At 47.3% G+C, this 20,059-nt stretch overlaps 1 protein-coding gene across 3 annotated transcripts in view; it reads left to right on the forward strand.

The window, feature by feature from the left end:
* Rassf8 (Ras association domain family member 8) overlaps positions 1–18,135 on the forward strand; it is a 73,032-nt gene extending 54,897 nt beyond the window's left edge. For all 3 annotated transcript variants that reach the window (XM_050164716.1, XM_050164715.1, XM_050164717.1), the window contains 4 exons: positions 9,012–9,180; positions 12,627–13,516; positions 13,991–14,135; positions 14,287–18,135. In XM_050164716.1, the coding sequence (XP_050020673.1) occupies positions 9,078–9,180; positions 12,627–13,516; positions 13,991–14,135; positions 14,287–14,408 (1,260 nt within the window). In that variant the 5' untranslated portion in view covers positions 9,012–9,077 and the 3' untranslated portion in view covers positions 14,409–18,135. The remainder of the gene's footprint in view (positions 1–9,011; positions 9,181–12,626; positions 13,517–13,990; positions 14,136–14,286) is intronic.
* The last annotated feature ends 1,924 nt before the right edge of the window (positions 18,136–20,059 follow it).

Below are 20,059 nucleotides of genomic sequence, written 5' to 3' on the forward strand. Positions count from 1 at the left end.
ACTTTGAGCAGTCAGAGGAAGGGCTCTGATGCTGAACACCTTGAGTCCTCCCACTCAGAGTCCTCAGTGTGCCTGTGCGGTTACTGTCCGGTTCTACAGACGTGGGTGCTGTGTCTACCTGTGTCGTCACTGTGACCAAGGACTCGGTTTGTGGAGAATTAGGAGGCCAAAAAATCAGAAACATTTCCAGGGGTGGGGGAAGCTGCAGACCTGAAGTCTCTTTAGTAGGACTGTATTTGGAAAAGGGTTTCCTGTGGTGACAGTATACAGAGTGATGTGCAAGCAGAGGCAGCGTGGACAGCGATGAGCTAGCAGGCAATTGCAGGGCAGCAGTTTGGTCCACAGCAGTCCATTTGAGTCGTCTGGATATGGAAGCCCAAGTGCCCATCAGTGCTAAGAAAAGACACCATGGTCCTTTACCGCGAGCACCTCTACTGCAGGTAGAGGAAGCCATTGCTGCTCTGCAGCATGAGCCAGGCTCACAGACACACTGCGTGAACTTCTGTGTGCCCACACCTGTCGTGGTGGTTGCCTTTGCAGAGGACCAGGTCTAGAAAGGCTCTTGGTCTTGGAGGTGCATAGGTAGATGCATTCATTTTGCCAAATTCTTACCTAGGATACCTGAGTTTTCTCTAATATGTTATACTTCAATAAAAACTGTTTCTTTTAAAGACCAGTTTTTATCAGCCACTAAGCTTGTGTGTACGGTCAGCCTTCTCCCACCTAAGCAGCCATTATTACCATGCTGCCGTTCGCCCGTCAGACTCTGGGGTGAGGTAGTATTTGCACTCAGACCCTAGCGTGCGCCCTGCTTAGCTGAGATGAGTGGCTTTGGGAGGCACTGTTCCCCCAGAAACCCCATGCCATGCATCACCCCCTCCCTCCCAGCCTTTGGCTGTGAGTCCCATCCATCTGACTGCAGCAACCATGGCCCTGAAGCGTCCTTCAGAGCTAGTGTTATGTAGTAAGGAGGTGAGCAGGCCTGCTTTCTGTCCCGCCCGGTTCCCACATGTTTAGCTTTACACCCAAAATAACAACACACAAACTGTATTCTTTTAAACACTGCTTGGCCCATTAGCTCTAGCCTCTTACTGGCTAATTCTCACATCTTGATTAACCCATTTCTAATAGTCTGTGTAGCACCACGAGGTGGTGGCTTACCAGGAAGAATCTTAACCTGTGTCCATCTTGGAGAGGAGAGCTATCGCGTCTGCCTCACTGCCTTCTTCCTCCCAGCATTCTGTTCTGTCTTTCCTGCCTACCTAAGTTCTGACCTATCAGGCCAATCAGTTTTTTTTATTAATCAACCAATGAAACAACAGATAGATAAAGACCCTCCTACATCAGTGTTAGAACTGGCTCTCACAGGAACTGCACACATCTCTCCTGAAACAGTGTTAGTGGGTACACATGCCCATTTCATAAGCGCTTACTGGCACTGTCAAACCTGCCACTTCCTGGCAGGGTCAGCCTGGGTGAGCGTCCAAGTGCTCTCTGCCTCAGTTTCCTTACTTGTTTAATTCATGTCGTGAATTAAACTCAGATGGGTGATGAAAGGTTAGAGACAGACAGACAGAGTTGACTGGCAGACTCTGTCACAGAAAGACTTAGTGCTTCCTCCTGCTGTTCCTGAGCACATTGCCCTTAGGTTGACTTTTTGTCCTGAGTAATAAAAAGCCCAGGAGTTCCCTGCTCAAGGAGAACGGCACAGGGTTGTCCTTAAATCTGCCTTCTCTGCAGGTTTTCAGTAGAAGTACCTGACATTTGCTCATTAATGGAAGAGCGCCCTACAGTGGCACGTGGGTGGCACATGCTGTCGCCACAGGGTCTTTGGGGTACAAGCCGCAGTGGGAGAGGCTGCCCACTCACACCGTCTCTAGGGGTTAAGAGTATCCTGGGGGGGGGGCTGGAGAGATGGTTCAGTGATTAAGAGCATTGCCTGCTCTTCCAAAGGTCCTGAGTTCAATTCCCAGCAACCACGTGGTGGCTCACAACCATCTGTAAAGAGGTCTGGCGCCCTCTTCTGGCCTTCAGGCATACACACAGAAAGAATATTGTATAATAAATAAATAAATAAATAAATAAATAAATAAATAAATAAATAAATATTTAAAAAAAAAAAAAAGAGTATCCTGGGACCCGACAGAGGCACACTACAGGACAGACGGCTTTTCGTGCTCCCTTTAATAAACTACTGCAACAAACAGGTCCCAGATGTTCATTGTTTTTATATTTTTTTATTTAAGGGCTTTTGTGCCAAGCAGTAGGGAAAGCAGCAGCCGTGTATGGCTTTCTTATGCCAGCGCTGTCCCTGACTCTTGAGAGAAATACCCTGCTTGGCATCTCTGCTGGGCACTGTTTTATAATATATACACAGCCGTGTCACGTGGTGCTGGACATTGCCGTGGTTCTTTTCCAGTTGGTTTCAGTGAACTCTGAGCCACCGTGGCCTTTGGATGTGATTTGCATGTCCCCCAAAGGAGTGTGTGTTGGAAGCCTGCTTCCTAGAGTTGCCTATGATCCGAGACTTTGGACCTTTGAGAGGTGGGGCACCATGGAGTTGCCTTCAAAAGGAGTCAAGGTATCCCACCATGCCCCGGTTATTTCTGGCAAATACATCTGAGACCCTTGCTTCCCATCCACTTGGCTCTGCCACTGTGGTACCTTCCATAGTGATGCCGCCAGAGGAAAGACGTGGAATAATACAAATCCAACCACCCCAGCATCCTCCCTGTGCCTGGAGGACCTACCCTGTGAAAAACCCCTTCACCAGGTAGAGCCATCTGCTCTGGGCATTCAGTCATTGCTAGGTCAGTGGTCTGAGGGGTAGGGATAGCGCAGCTAGAATGTGGAGAAAGAGAGGAGGAGGGGAATGGACAAGGTGCTGGAAGCGGTGTGGACAGCGGCACTCCTGTCAGAGTTGACCCCCAGAAAGCTAGGGACGTTGGGACCCGCTTGCAGTGCCGCTTACACGGAGGCTGTGGGCTACGCCCACTGTGCTGCTTTCTTGTGCCGCTGCCCCATGCAGAGAGCTTGGCGTGGCAGCGCTCTGTCAGCCAGAAAAGAGGCTAGTCTAACGACGGTTCTGTGGTCCTTTAGGGTGTTAGAGGTAGTTGGTGATAATGACAGGCTTAGTTTGTCAGTGTAGTAGAAAGAGACCAGTCTCAGTTATCGATACACCTGTCTTCCAAAATGGATAAGCATAAAGATTTTGCTCATTTTTGAATTATGGTTATTATATAGAAATTCTGCACTTGTCCTTAGATCCTAGTTAAAAAGCAAATTTTACCCATTTAAAAGACAATTGTGTGTGTGCCTTTCTGTCTGTCTGTCAGTCGAACTGAGTATACACACAAATGTGTGTGCAGGCCAGAACAGGACATTGGACTGCGGGTGTTGGCAAGCCTTCTAGCACGGTACAAGGATGGGAACTCCAGCCCCAGGATAGAGCAGCATCCTTGGGTCCCAGTCGCTGTCTCCCCAGCTCAGCATAGGCTCCGGACAGAGAAGCATCTCTCCTTGGTTGTTTAAGCACTGTGCTTCCGAAAGAAACGTTTGGTCCTGATTGAGGAGCTGCTTGTTAACAGCACTGGGTATGGAGTTAATCTCAATGCAGCTATGGAATCAGAATCGTATATGGCTTAGGAAAATGGGTGTGTCCGTGTGTCAGGACACTATTCAGGATGAGCGTGGGAAAAAGAAAAGCCTTTTGTAGTGCCAAAGTAAGAAATGAGATTAAAACCTAGGTACTACTTGCATTCACGGGAAAGTGTAAGGAAGGAGCCATCAGGATGGCTCAGCAGGTTAAGGAGCTTGCTGTCAGCCTTCCAACCGGAGTCAGTCTCGGACCTCTGGTAGAAAAGGAGAACCATTTCCTACAAGTTGTCCTCTGATCTCCACACCTGTGCGCGCACACACACACACACACACACACACACACGAAGATGGAAGTTACAAAATAATCCCACACTAGCTCAGAATTGCATATAATAAAGGGTTATTTATTTAGGGGTAGACTCCCAGATCAGAGTCCTCTGCATGAACGGGGAACAGGAAGCCAGGAAGGAGAGAGCAAGCGTGTGCTTTCTGTAGGCATTCATAGTGTAAGAGGCCACGCCCAAGTGGGCTGGTAACTTAAAGGCCACTGGCTGAAGGAGTTCCTACAGCACACACACACTAAATTTAAAGTTTAAGAAAAAAAAGACACTTCTTAATAGAAGATTTAGTGTTTTTATTCCAGTAACTTTATCTGACTCAGAATGTTTTATACTAAATGTGATCAAAATTTTACATAGTAATCCTTTAAAAAAAATCTTAGGTTGAAGCTGGGCATGGTGGCACATGCCTTTAATCCCAGCACTTGGAGGCAGAGGCAGGCGGTGTGGGTCTCTATAAGTTTGAGTCCAGCCTGGTCTACAAAGTGAGTTGTTACACAGAGAAACCCTGTCTCAAAAAAGAAAAAAAAAATTAAAGTTGTTAACTGTTCTTAGATACATGATACAATAACCTAAAATGTCCCTTATTTTAAGTGGTCTTATTTTTCCAAGATGTCTTATTGCTAATGACTTTCTGTATAATAGAAGTTTCTAATTTTTGAAAGAATTTTCATTTCTATGTACAGAAGTCACTTGAACTTGTACTGTTTGACCATATTAATCATCCCGGGCTCTAGAGCCTGACTGTAGAGGTGGGGAAACCACACAGTGGGCAGAGCTGAACCCCCCAAGCAGAACTGTGGTCCTTACCATTTCTAGGAGCCTCCAGGCCTGCAGGGGCTGGGACACTTCCCTTTTATATGCAGGCATGGATTGCTGCCTCTAGCCTGTCTTTCAGCAGGGGGCTTTACAGGCATTCTGTAGTGTGAATGTGAAATGTGGTCCCTACAGGCCTGTGTGTCTGAACTCTTGGTTCTGAGAGATTATGCAGCCTCTGACATGAGACCTAGCAAGTAGCTGTGGGGCCGTCAGAGTAGGGTTTAAGGACTATATACCAGCTCCATTTTATCCTAGATAGAGTTCCCCATCCACTGAGATGTTAGCAGACTGCCTCACACATGAGCTACCATGAAGCCTCCATGTCTTCTCCTCCACGAGGGAGCTAGACTGAGTAGAAGTAAATCCTTACTCCTTTAAGTTGCTTGCTGCAGGTTTCCTGTCATGGTAGTGAAAATATTAGTAACAGACTTTCTTCTCCCATGACAAATTGCTGGTTTACATTTAATACAAGTTCTCCTTTTTCTCTATTGTGGGACATTAGAACCTTTATCTTGTGTTAATGACCCAGCCTTGGCCACAAGCTCCTTCTGTGCTTGCTCCTCCTGTCCCAGGAGTTAAGTTTGCTTTGTCATTGTCACAGAGATGCTGTCTCTGCATGCGCAGCACAGCGCCTGCCCTCTGAGGTCTGCATGACACTCATCTAGTCAGGGCAGTCTGCGCCTGTTTCAGATGCTGTAGTGAAAACACTCAGTCCACATTCTGTTCCATTTACACCGAGTGTCTTCTGTCTGGTGTATTTTTCTCCGTCAGTTACATTAGGCTCTAGACAGCTCATTGCTGTGCCTGAGGGTGGGGCAGTTCATCCAGGGAAACCAACAATGAAAATACAAACCAGCACAACAGCAAGCCAGCCAGAGGAAGACTGCTTTCTGCCAGTTAAGGAGCTGAAAAGTGAGAGGGCCAGGTTCCATTTGCAGCAGCTAAGACTTCCTGCTGTGCTGCTTCTGGCCTGTCCTCAGGTGACTGTCAGAACACCAGTCACCCACGCCTGCTCTTGTGAGATGCCTCCACACACATAGATACTTGATCACAGAAGGCTTCTTCTCAAGCAATGGTTTGTAGCTAAAGAAACTTCTTCTCTGAGCCATTTTCATACCCTACTGAGTCCAAAGTAGCTCAGCCAAAGACTCTACCAAAACCTAAGAGGCCAGAATTGCACACGTAGAAACCTTGTGAGAAAAACAGGCCCTCAGGTGTGCTACTGCTGTTGGAGGAACTCACTGTGTCACTGTTCCCATTCGAAATTCTACCTAGGACGCTCAAGTCATTTTCTTTCTGGGTACTCAGACTTTGACAACTAATCACCCACATGCAGCTCGGTGTAGACTTCCAATTTCCCCTGTGGTCAAGTCTGGGGACTGGGCATAGAGCCGGGATCTGACTTCAGAAGGTGTAGAGGATACTTCAGATTTCAGTTCCTGGAGAGCTATGCTAGGGGCTTCTGCTGGGAGGATGGGGAAACTCGTTCTTAGGTGAGCTCACAAATAATGCAGTGGTGTTTAATGGAGCTGAGATAAATATAGTGTAGCCCCAAACCCAGAAGCCATGTCTTCGTCTCCATGTGTGAAAATAAAACTGCAAAGACTGGTCCCACCAGCCCTGGTCAGAGCCCTGTGCTCCAAGAGTGAGACGCTATGAGTCTGTGTGATCAGCAGTGTCCCTGATAGCGGAAGTGCATGTGTTTGTGTTTAGTGCAGTAACTTGATGAGTGAAAGTTCAAAGAGAAACCCTTCTTCCCTGAGAGGAACATATGAGGTCATGTGCCAGAGGTTAAGTAGGGGTCTGGGATGTAGATGGCGTGCCTAGAAGGGGCCTAGAAGGGGGCACTGGGGACAGTCGCTCATCGCAGTCACAGAGGATGTGAGCTCTGCATCCCACTATTAGGCCACAGTGTGTCTAGAGGTAAGGACTCCATCATGTCCTAACTGTGAGCCGTCATCCTGAGCCTGAGGGATCCTTTCCCGTGCAGGTTTCTTGGGAAGGAGATGATTTCAGTGAAACCCAAAGCTTTCTCAAGATTGAGGATTTTTTAATGGACAATAAATTGTTACTAACTAGGCTTCAATTCAGAACCTTTAATTTAACAAAGGTGTATGTAATGTCTGATAATTTTGTCCAAAGAAAGAATATCAGGAGTGCTATTTCTGGTGAACAGGGCATCTGGTAAGCCAGGCGTCTAACAAGAAAGGAGCTGTGTCTTGTCAGGACTCTCCGGTTTCCTATTCCTCAATGGTCTCTGGAATGATGGCGTGGCTGCGCATCTAATGGTGTTTGCCAAGCTATGAAGGCTTCAGGAAGTCTGCTGCAGAACCTGTGCAAGTCCAGGGCTGCAGCGCCTTCATTTCTGTGGCATGTAAACCTCCCACGCCTGCCCTAGCCATTAACATCTCACAGGGCACCACGCTTGAGGAACTCAGGGAAGTCAGCTCAAGCTCATGTGCTTGAGGAGGGCTGGGCCAGCATTCTGGGAAGTTAACAATCAGAGTTTCCTTATGTTAGAGTTGACAGAAAGTGTGCTTTTGTGCCCTTGAGGCTTGGTGCTCTTCACTTGTCCACCCCAGGCACAGGTGGCCTGAGTTGTCATAAGGCCTTACGAGACTGCACAAGGGACAAGAAAAGATTTTAGTGTTTTATAAACCTTAGAACTAATACAAATAACCACCTAATTAAAACAATGTTTATTACTTCTCCTGAGCCTGTCATTCTCTTTTAAAATCAAGAAAGAGCACAAGACAATAGGCAGGCAGACATCCTTGGACTGTAGGCTACCACAGAACAGGTAGACTCCTCAGACTGTAGGCTGACCACAGAACTGGTAGACTCCTCAGACTGTAGACCTAGCACAGAACAGATAAGACTCCTCAGACTGTAGGCTACCACAGAACAGATAGAGTCCTTAGACTGTAGGCCTATCCCAGAACAGGTAGACTCCATAGACTATAGGCCTACCATAGAACAGGTAGACTCCATAGTCTGTAGGCCTACCATAGAACAGGTAGACTCCACAGACTGTAGGCCTACCATAGAACAGGTAGACTCCACAGACTGTAGGCCTACCACAGAATGTGTAGTAATAGGAGCGGCGGGTGGGGCTGCGTCCCCAACACCCCGGCCGCCTACTAGCTTATGCCCGAAATAAGAACACACAAACTGTATTCATTTAAACACTGCTTGGCCCATTTCTATCTAGCCTCTTCTAGGCTAATTCTCACATATGAATTTAGCCCATTTCTAATCATCTGTGTAGCACCATTAGGTGCGCTTACCGGGAAGATTCTAGCCTACGTCCATTCTGGGTCAGAGCTTCATCGCTCACGTCTGTCCGGGAGATGGGAGCATGGCATCTCTGCTCCAGAGAGCAGAGCTGTCGAGTCTGAGCTCACTTCCTCTTCCTCCCAGCATTCTGTTCTGTTTACTCCTCCCACCTATTTTTAACCTATCAGGGCCAAGCAGTTTCTTTATTGCTTAACCAATGAAATCAACAGATTGATATATGACACTCCCACATCAAGAATGAGCTGAGGTTTAAAGCCCAGAAAGAAGGGATCCTATGGAACTTCAGTGAGTTGATATGCCCAGTTAGTGGGAGAGCTTGGTTTAATTCGGTGAAGCTTTCTGGTTGGTACATAATGTGGCCACATTGTTTTTAAGGGACTGAGTAAACAGTGAACACTGGCAAGGGTGTGTTTTTTATTGTTAGTGGTTGGACTCTTCTGACTTGATGAAATCAGGGAACCAGCAATGAGGGAATGATTTCTTTCCGCTGGTTTTCATAGCCCTGGTGTGAGCAGCTCAGAGAGGCCTGGGGAGGCCAGGGGATGTGACACAGGGATGCACACTGGTCAGCAGGACACGGAGCAAGTTTGTTTAAAATGGTTCGGTCATTTATGATTCCTGAAATGGCAGGAACTTTAAAAACTCTTGACATTATACTAATGAACAAATTGAGAAGAGAGACACCAGCATGGCATTGAGCAAGTCTTTAGACCTGGGACACAATTAAAAGTTACTGTGAGTCGGGGTGGGGCATGTGGTAGGAGCCATTTACTCTGCGGAGTTCTGCGCCATAAAGCAAGCCTGGACTTCAACCACAGTGGGACATTTTAGTGTTATGCTATAGTTCACATAATATAGGGAAAGTTTCCTTTTTTAAAAGACGATGTTTTACCTTTTTTGTCTATTTGTTTGTTTGTTTTTTAGCTTGTAATACAGAATCTGTCTTTTCTGTGTTTCCAGAGCCAGAGCCATGACCTGAACCCTGATGACCACTGTCAGGGCCTCTGAGTGACTGGCAGGTGCACCATGGAACTGAAAGTGTGGGTGGATGGAGTTCAGAGGATTGTCTGTGGTGTCACTGAAGTCACAACCTGCCAGGAGGTTGTGATAGCCTTAGCCCAGGCTATAGGTGAGTAAAACCCATCAAGTGCTCGTGGGTGTGAAGCTGTGTGCACATGAGTTAGCTTTCTCAGCGTCTTGATAAAATACTTGATAAAATACCTCAGGTTAGCCTAAGCAGGAGGCTTTGGCTCAGAGTTTCAGAGGGTTCAGCCTCTAGTTTCTTGGCCTAAGATGTCTGGGCAGAACATCCAGGTAATCGAAGTACATGGGGTGCAGGGAGAAGAGGAGGGGAGGAAGGGGTAGGAACCTTGTTTCCTTCCCAGCAGCGTCCACTACAGGACCTCATTCCTGCACTGTCTTTTCTCCCTGCCTGCAGCCTCCTCTTCACTGCACATTTCCTTTTCCCTCTCAGGCTTCACTCGTTGACCTCACAGAATGGCCTGTGGGGACTCTGACCTTGACACACGTTCTGGCTTCCCAGGCTTTTCTTCAACACCCGGATGGAAGTTTCCATTATCCCTAACTCTTTCGTTCTGCATGCCTGTAAAACCAGCACCAATTGGATGATGCCAATTCTGCTGGCAGCCCAAGCAGCAGCTGAGCCTCTTTGGACCACAGTTGCAAACTGTGCAAACTGAGTCCTTGGGCAGTTGTGCACAGTGAGACAGTCCTGAGGGAATACTTCCCAGGCAACCCTGCTCCCACAGGCACCCAAAAGGTGTGCTCCTACCAAGAAAAAGCTCTTAGGTGATGCTAACCATTTCCACTCTTCACTCTGAGGGGGGTTTGGCCAGGTCCTGAGGTTCTGTCAGGGCTCCTCCTGTTGACACTGTACATGTACTGGCTTCTGTAGTCGGTAGCCGTGCCCTTGTCTGCAGCACCCTCCTCTAGCCATTGCTCTGTGTCCAAACCTCACTCTGCTTCTTCCTTCCAGTTCCTGCTGTAAGCCTGGCTCAAGGCGGCTAGTGATACCTGTGCCATAGCTCACATGCTGTGCTGTCCTAAAATGCTCTCCATCAGAGTAAATATGCCATCCTGTTTAAATCCACCTCCCGAAAGTCTCAAAGTATGAACAAAATGTAGACAAGTTATTTGCCACAGCATAACAGAAATGACCTCTAATCCAGTTCCCATGAGTGTTGTTCCCATCTGAAACTTCTGGGCATGCCTTGTCCACGTTCCCCTGGAATTCTGCTCTTCTGAGCTCCTACCAAAACCACCATAGTTCTGATTTACAGCATTTTAAGATTTTTTTCCCTGCCTGTTTCTCTAAACTCTTCTAAGTTCACCCCACAAACTACTTCTAAGGCCTTAAAAACCACCTGGTCAGATGGGATAGTAGCAGTGACCCCATTCTTGGCATCAGTTTTCTGTGTTGGTTACTTTGCCCAGTTATTGCCAAATACCTGACGTAACAACTTCACGTGAGTAGTATGGTTTGTGTCATAGTTCCAGGGCATCAGTCCATCGTGATGGGGAAGGATGTGGCTGTCTTGTCACTGTTCTGTTGCTATGAAGAGACACCGTGACCAAGGCAACTCTTAGGAGAGAAAGCATTAACTGAGGGCTTGCTTTCAGTTTCAGAAGCTTAGTCCATTTTCATGCGGCAGGGAGCACAGCAGATGCAGCAAGTATGGTGCACATATGCAGAAGTAGTTGAGAGCTACATTCCGATCTGCAGGCAGAGAGACTGGGCCTGGCAAGGATTTGGAAACCTCAAAAGCCACCTGCAGTGATGCAATTCCTCCAGCAAGGCCACACCTACTCTATTGAAGCCACACCTCCTAATCCTTCTCAAATAGTGCCACCCCCTGCTCACTATGTATTCAGATATGTGAGCCTATGGAAGTGATTCTTACTCAAACTACCACAGTGTCCAAGTCAAAAAAAGTTTACAGAAGTGGTCCCAAAGGACATGACCCCATGGACCAACTTCCTCCAATTAGACTTCAGTTCCTGCCTCTTTTCATTCTCAATAGTCCATCAAAGGATGAATCCGTCTATTAATCCTTTTGGTGAGGGCCCTAATCATCACCTCTAGAAATGCCACCACAGACACCACAGACCTGTGCTCTGCTAACCGAGGCTCTCCTACCCATCAAGTGCACCTTACCCCATGTGTGGTGCACACTGCGTTCTTCTCCAGTGGGCTCTCAGGCGCACTGTGTGTCAGGCTGTGGTAAGGCTTGCACTCTGAACCTCCCTCATGCTACCTTGCGTCTGAAGTGTGTACGGCCTGCTCCGATGTTTGTCTTCAATGGTGATTTTTTTTTTTTATTGTGGATGTTTCCTAGTCCAGAGCAGACTCCTAGCTCCCAGAACCCCTTCTGAGTTAAACTCTACTTATTGTCAATTTCTGAATACATTTAAAATAAAGAATAAAGTAAATTAGGCAGTGTGTCTTTATTAAATAGAAATGTGGACTTTTTTTTAATATAATGAAGATGAAGTTGCCCTGTTTCAAGTCCATGTTTCCAGCCACATTTCCTGGGTCTGTCTTCTGTCTTTCCTCCTATTCTGTTTCAGCTTTCCCTCTAATTTATTTTAAGCTTTTCTTTAAAAGTACTTCTTTGAAAAAAAAGAAAACAAATTTAAAAATAAAAGTCTATACATACACATATATGTCTTTGTGTGTGTGTATATGTATGTTTGTATACACACACCTCCACATAAAAGCTTTCCATGGTAGTAGGGATTGAACCCAGGGACTCAGGAGTGCTGAGCAGGTACTCTTCCACTGTTGTGGGAAGGTCTCTTGTTAGTTCACGGCTGCTCAGCCCCAAAATAAACACACAGAAACTATATTACTTAAATCACTGCTTGGCCCATTAGCTCTAGCTTCTTACTGGCTAACTCTTCATTAATTTAACCCATCTCCATTAAACTGTGCATCACCATGAGGTCGTAGCCTACTAGCAAAGTTTCAGCACATCTGTCTCTGGTGATAGTTCCATGGCTTCTCTTAACTCTACCTTCCTTCTCCCAGCAATCAGTTTAGTTTTCCCTGCCTACCTCTATTCTTTTGCCCTATCACAGGCCATGACAGTTTCTTTATTAACCAATGGTATTCACAACATACAGAGGGGAGGGAATCCCACATCATGCCTCTGTCCCAAAACCTGCTTGTCATTCCTGTTTTGAGACAGGGTTACCACCTGCTTACCCAGGCTGACCTTGGAATACTCTGTACTCCAGGCAAGTCCTGAACTTGCAATCCTCCTGCCTCAGTCTCCTGAGTTGCTGGAATTATAGGGCCGAGCCACTAGGCCCTGTTTAAGATTTTATCAGAATTTATATATACTTATTAGATGCTTTAGTCAGGGGAATAGAAAGTGAACTTCCCAGCAACTCAGAGGGTTAAGATCTGAACACCATGCTGTCCGTCAGCTGCCAGAGGCGCCTGGACTCTCAGCGCTGGCATTTCCGTGCTGACCTAGAGCAGCTGTCAGTTTTGTCTGTTGCGCCATTTATCACTCCTGTCCCACTATGACAGAATATTCTGGTCCTTTCCAGGTCGAACCGGAAGGTACACCCTAATAGAAAAATGGAGAGATACGGAGAGGCACTTGGCACCACACGAAAACCCCATCATATCCTTGAACAAGTGGGGGCAGTATGCTAGCGACGTACAGCTCATCTTGCGTCGGACTGGGCCATCTCTCAGTGAGCGGCCCACCTCAGACAGTGTGGCCCGGATTCCTGAAAGAACTTTGTACCGACAGAGCTTGCCCCCCTTAGCCAAACTGCGGCCTCAGGTGGACAAGTCGATCAAAAGAAGAGAACCTAAAAGGAAATCACTAACTTTCACAGGAGGTGCCAAAGGGCTGATGGACATTTTTGGGAAAGGGAAGGAAACTGAGTTTCGGCAGAAGGTGCTGAGCAGCTGCAGAAGCACCGCGGAGGAGCTGAAACGGCTGATCCGGCTCCAGACAGAGAAGCTACAGGCCATTGAGCAGCAGCTGGAGTCCAGCGAGCTCGAAATACGATTCTGGGAGCAGAAGTACAACTGCAGCCTGGAAGAGGAGATTGTCCGCCTGGAGCAGAAGATCAAGAGGAATGATGTGGAGATCGAGGAGGAGGAATTCTGGGAAAATGAACTGCAGATCGAACAAGAAAATGAAAAGCAGCTGCAGGACCAGCTTGAGGAGATAAGGCAGAAAGTCACGGACTATGACAGCAAACTGAAGGACTACTTGGCGCAGATCCACACCATGGAGAGTGGCCTCGAAGCGGAGAAACTGCACCGGGAGGTTCAGGAGGCACAGGTCAATGAGGAGGAGGTGAAAGGGAAGATTGAAAAGGTCAAGGGGGAGATGGACCTTCAAGGGCAGCAGAGCCTGAGGCTGGAGAACGGCATCCGAGCCGTGGAGAGGTCTCTGGGGCAGGCTACCAAGCGCTTACAGGTAAGGCTATCTCGTGGACCTAGGAACCTTAGACTGAGAAGTTCATGAGAGTCTTGCTCGCTTCATGCTATAACAAGAGTTAGCAGATTCAGCTCCAGCACCTCATCAAAACAAGAGCTCTAGCTCTTGTGAGCCAAATTGCTCTTAATGTGCGGACGGGCATAAAGTGCCTAGGAGGGCATTTGTCACAAGATCAGCAAGGCTGATGTAGCACTGAGGTGTGTAGAAACAGTACTTTTGATGGCAGACTAAGGCCGTACATTTATTTTACACGAGTGTGTGGCCGCATCCAGAAGGGACGCCTCCTGTCTAGGAGGATGGGCAGAACTCTCTTTAGCCACCCTGTGCACAGAACCAAGAGTGTCAAATGAGTCCTGAAAGCAGGCCCCAGCCCTCAGCCCCTCCCACCCCTGCAGCAGCAAGGCAGCCCCACCCACACAGCACCTTACAGAATAGCTGGTGTTTTCCAACCAGGACAAGGAGCAGGAGCTGGAGCAGTTGACCAAAGAGCTGCGGCAAGTCAACCTCCAGCAGTTCATCCAGCAGACAGGGACGAAGGTCACCGTGCTGCCAGCTGAGCCCACTGAAATAGAGGCCTCCCAGACAGACATAGAGACAGGTAAGGCCTTCCTCTGTCCTCCCTGAAGTCACTACAGTGATGTCCTTCTTGTTTCTGTGGGATCTGTTTATTTGGATGGACATATGGTTTATTTTAAACTGCTTCTGTATGGACCTGTTTACCACAATATATATGTCTGTTCCCTGTTTAGAAGCGCCATTCCAGTCTGGGTCCCTGAAGCGACCTGGTTCTTCACGGCAGCTCCCCAGTAATCTCCGTATTCTGCAGAACCCCATCTCCTCTGGATTTAATCCTGAAGGCATCTATGTATAACATTGTCTTCAGGGGAAAGATCCAGCCAAGGTACCGAGGACAGTAAAATCCTTCAGTGTGTGCCAACTGAACGAGGGTCTGTCCCAGGCCACTCTACCCTTTCCAATTGCAGACCACTTGAGCCCTGTGCACTGACGCCGAACACGGAGCTGTTCACACTTGCAGTATTGGCGCGCTGTCTAGCAGCTGACATGCAAAGCCTTCGTTTTTATTTGTAGTATTCTGAGGACATTAGAAAAGTATTAGCTTATGTTTATACATGAATAAACCCTGAATTAAAGAGTAAAGTTATGTAACTGTTTAGTTTAATTTATTCCATGTAACTGATTGTATGAATGTTGCTGTTTAGTATTTTATTAATCCTTATCCTGTGACTTAATTATGTTAACTGTTGTGGGCTTCTAACTGTGCATGTTGGCAGATTCCGTCCGAGCTTTGCTCATGCATAGCTACGCGGCCTCCTGGGACACTCACCGTCCAGACTGACTCCAGCGCAGCCAGCTGCACTTACTGCTGGGGCTTCTCCCCACCCCCGCTTTAGGGAGAGAGTTGAGCTTTCTCTCTGCCCTGGAAGCTGAGCGTTTCTTTACAGTATTTCCCAATGTAAATTACCATATACCATCACAGAAACAGCTTTAATGGGGTAACTGTTCATATAAAATGCTTGTGGTCACAGACTGCCGGCAGGTCAGCTGATAGCTGCCCATGGGTTTCCTGGTACACGCTGAGGTCTTCCTGTCTTATACTCCCATCATGTGAGGAGGAGAGAGCCCTGAAGATGGGGATGCTGTACTTTGGGAATCATGGGATACATTTCAGAGCAACCCACTTCCTCTGTGTGGTCCGTGCCGTTTGCCTTGATGTAGATGTGACCGCGTGCTTTCTCTAGTAGTCACCCAGTCACACCTCGGCAACACCGCAATCGGGTATTTTTTTTACCAAGGAAATAAAGTTAAATTCAGAGATTGTTTTTATTTTTAAGTTTGACTTTACAGGATATTAGTCTTATATTTGTATCATTTTGCGTATTAAGCCAAAAAAAAGAGAGTCATACTTTTCTCACGCGCAGTGACTTAGCTGCATTCACAAGTAATATTTAGACACGTGTCGGCCTTCCAGCCGTTTCCATTCTCTCGGAGCACATGTGGCACAAGGCAAGTAAGACTTCGGTCTGAAACGTGAAGTAGTTTTTAATTCTAAAGAGAATGCACCCCCTGTACTACTTACATGCAATAAAATAAAAGTGGATTAGTAGGGCAACGCCTAGCGTCGCTAAGGGTGACTCTGGATGTGTGAACACATCCGGGCTACTTTTGGTTTACCCATGTTTAATGAAGCCAAGCACACAGCTTTGTTTAGGTTTCCAGTGAGAAGATTTAAGAATGGCTGTGAAGTAATAGACGCTTCTTGAGAACTGAAAGCCATGAATGTCGCCCCTACCCACATAAATAAATAAATATCAGACCTCAGCCTGATGTCTTTGGGTCCTCGGACTTATCTTGCCATTACTGCTCTGCAGAGGACTTGAGAGGGAACCGCAGTCTGTACACATTTGATCCAGATTTGTAACAATTGTTTCATATCTATATATATTTAAAAATATAATTCCAAGGGATTTGTATCTTTTTGTGACAGTGGTGACTCCTGACGCCCAGCCCATGCCTTATTCTGTCCATTAAACCTTGACCACAAAGGTAAACATTACACAAATGGATAAATGTTAATGAGAAATCAAAGACAAAGCTGGGCACAGTGGCTCATGACATAATCCCAACATTCAGGAGACCAAGGCAGGAGAGTTGCCACAAGACCCAGGCTGTCCTAAGCTCTGTGGAAAGTTCTATACTAGCTTGGAGTCTAGTTTGAGGCCCTATCTCAGAAGGAAAGGGAAGGACCTGCAGGATTCCTTGGCACGCCTGGTGGAGCAGCACAGTACACAGCTCTGTGAACTGCCAGGTTTGACATCCCACCAGCTCCCTACAGTCCTGGCTCTCCACCATTGAGTACCACACTCTACATCTCTACCAGCCTCAGCTCCGAAGCTGCCAGCTGCCCTCCATGGGCCTACCTATACACACAGACAGCCTCCCGGACAGGCGGAGTGCAGCCATGTGAGTTCACAGACAGACTGAGCAGCTGGGCTTTGTCCCCAGGTCCAGGACTTACCCAAGCACACCACTGTCAAATGTTTTCTAAGTCTTTTTTAGCTACTGTGCCTGTTTTTACCTACTGTGACCACAAGCGCATCGGCTTTCGAGCCCTGTCTGTGGCCACATCTCAGAGGGGTGCGGGCAGTGGGATTCAAAAAATACCAAATGTCAAATTTTGCATATGGGGAAACAGATATCCAGGTTCTAAATAATAAATTAGATCACAAATTTTCGTGTCTTTTAAATTAGCACTGCAGGTTATATTGTTTTTTTTTCTACAGGTATTAAATATGTAATATGTTTTATTCTGACCAGTGAATAATTTGAATATCATTGGTCTGTTTGACCTCTAGAGCATCCTTGTTCTCAGAGAATCACCCACAGTGGGTTACCTCATTTGTGTGTGTGTGTGTGTGTGTATGTGTGTGTGTGTTTTGTCATTTTCTTTATATTTTGGCTGTTAACGTTCGTATTTGTCTCAGTTAAAAGGGCGTTTTTTTTATGTGTGAGGCTTCAGATGGTGCTGAAGCTGCCCTTTGAATGCCCACTTAGTTATCGGCGGGCAGGCAGCTCAGCAGCTCCTAGAGTTGAAGTCAGTTTAAACAGAGCCCATTCCAGCCTGGCATGTAAGGTAGACACAGCTCGTGGTGAGTGTGGTGGCCCAGACCCATAGATCCGCACAGCTCCCACAGCCAAGACCAAGTGCAGTCCTACGCTCACAGTCTTGGTCCGAGCCAGGGATGGAGACCTTCCCAAGTGAGGACCGACAGGCTGAAGACAGGTATGGAGAAAAGACAGGGCTGATTTCAGGCGCGCACTGGGGCAGCAGTTAGCGTTGGACGTTGCCTTCGACAAAGTAGGCCTTAACTTTTTATATATATATCTACAAAGTGACGCTCTGCATCCCTCTCCCACACAGCCTGTCTTGATTAGTCTGCGGTGAAGCTAGCTCCTACGTGTTCCTTTGGTAACATGTCAGTGTCTTTAAGTTGCATGTGCGTCCTGTCTGCTGTGGCTACGTTCCAGGAGAAGGCTGTCAGCTGGTCAAGGGTTCACGGCCATCGGTATTTATTCAGTATTGCTGCTTCACACTTCCCGTGCACCTTGGACGCCAGGTCAGTGGCAGCATCAGAGCCGCGAGAGCTCCTTCCCATGCATTCTATATATTTTTAGAAACCACGTGGCTGCGGATGGCTCTTTAGCGTATTAAACCAGCAGAACTCTAAAGGCAATAAATAGATGCGTATATGTGGGGGAGGGGAGAGTAGAAATACAGGTTTACAGCAGCCCTGGTGAGAGCCCGTCCATATCCTGCTCAGTGTCTTGTCACTGACCCAGAAGGGTTTGCCTTGCTGCACTTTTAGACAGAAAGTGTCCATGTTCGCTGACTGTGGGCCATGAACATGCTTTTAGTACCGCTTTGCTGATGTATAAATAAGAAATCTGTAATATGTATTATATGTAATTATTTTCTTTTGACTTCATTTCAAAATGTATATTTTCTGATTATTATCATGAGCTATAAAGCAAAAGATCAATATCTGATATTCTCCCAAATAATAAATTTTCAAGATTCATTGGGGCAGTACAATTGTTGTTTTCTTTCTTATGTGCTTAATACTTCAATATATAGTTTTGTTTCCTTTGAAAGATGACAAAGTAGGTCTATGAATCAGTGATAAAAATGATATTTTTTCTAAATGCAGTGTTAACCTGAAGAACTATCTTCTGCCTAGAAGGTAGCAACGAGGCTGGGGAGATGGCTCGGTAGTGAAGAACCTGCTGTGCAGGCATGAACCCTGAGTTCAACCCCTCAGCACCCACATGACACACGGCACACACCAGTACTCAGTGCTGAGATCAAAGCCAAGTGGATCCTGGGCTCGTTGGCCAGCCAACCAAGCTGAAATAATGTGCCCAAGTTCCATGGAAACCCTGCCTAACAACTAAGATGGTGACTGAGAACAGTGGTTGACCTCTGACCTCCCAACAGAAGCGTGCACCTGCACACGGATATGTGCACCTGCGTGCACTCTACACATACACACACACACACACACACGAAAGAAAAGGGAGGCTGCTTCATTAAAGTAGACTTAAAAGAGACTAATGCCCCCCCCCCCCGTTTCAGCCATGAAACTAAGATGCTCGCTGGTTTGTATTTCCAGCTTTAAGGCATCAACACGAACCCTGTGGTGGCCATGGGACATACAGTTGCAGCCTGAGTAAAGGTTGATGTCGCAGCCACCCCAGGAACTGCTCAACAGCCGCAGTGAATAAGTAGCTGAAATCAGCTCTTCCGGCACCCAGAACACTTTCTGTGTCCCTGGTAACATTGCCGGAGCTCACAGAGGACAGCATCTACACCTTGCCCACCCCCAATGTGCAGTGTATCCACCTTTGGAGGAATAGTTTATAAAAAGTAGAGGTGAAACCTAGGTTGAAAAAAATATGCATGAGTAATACTGTGTTACAAAAGCAGAGAAAATGAGAAAAGCAAAGAATTCTGTCCCCTAGTTAGGCTTTAGACCTAATGACCCCTCCTGTCCCCTCTCCAGCAACACAGTTCCTCCCTGGCTGTGCACACTCTTCAGGCAGAGCACGTTAGGAGATGCCAGTGGAGTATATTTAGTGTGCACTGCTTACGGACTGAATCACCGTGGCTCCCCCACCTCAAGGTGAGTGGCAGCCTCACTCCACGTGGTAAGCTCAATTAAAGGGCTAAGGGTAGGTAGAGTGTCATGAAACCATGGTGGAAGGGTTCTCCACCAGCTCAAGCACCATAGAACGCCTGAGAAGGTGACAGAAAATGGAAGACCTGTGACCCAGGGTGGGGTAGAACTCTGGAGGCCAGGCAGCTGTGGCTAGGAGGACATAGAGGGTAGACAGGCATCACAGTCATGAGCCATGGTTGCCATGGGAAGAGTGGATTTGAAACGCACCCAGCATGTGTTTGGACATGTGGTCCTGTTTTAGAAGACATACAACCTTTGGGACACGGAACCTAGCTGGGAGAAATGGGCACTAGGGTGGGGCCTGGGAGGTACAGGACAGATGGCTCACTTCCTTCTGCTTGGTCCACTGGGATTGGAGCAGTCATTGGGTGCACACACCCACTGCCACAGAGCCACACGCCACATGCCCTCCCCATGATGAACAACAGCCCCTCAAACTCTGAACTTGGGCCCACATGAACCCTTTAAGTGACAGACACTGGCTGTATCCCAATTGTCATTGACACTTCAAGCTTGGAAATGACATGGTCACGTTCATATGCAAGGAAGACACTTCTGGCTGCCAGCGTGCGTCACTGAAGAATCCTCTAACAAGGACCCTGTAAGCAGAACTGGCCAGTGGTGGGTGAGCTAGGGAAGGAGCTGTGGGCGCGTGCATATTTAAAAGGCTCTACAGAATGCTCTCCTGGGACCAGGACTTCAACAGGGGCTCAGCAGAGCAGCTCTAAGCAAGAACTAGTGGCGCCTCTCTGTGAGGTGAGCGGGG

The sequence above is a fragment of the Alexandromys fortis genome, unplaced genomic scaffold (genome assembly GCF_014885135.2).
Source record: "Alexandromys fortis isolate MF-2015 unplaced genomic scaffold, M_Fortis_MF-2015_v1.1 scaffold_153, whole genome shotgun sequence".
Classification (NCBI taxonomy): Eukaryota; Metazoa; Chordata; class Mammalia; order Rodentia; family Cricetidae; genus Alexandromys; species Alexandromys fortis.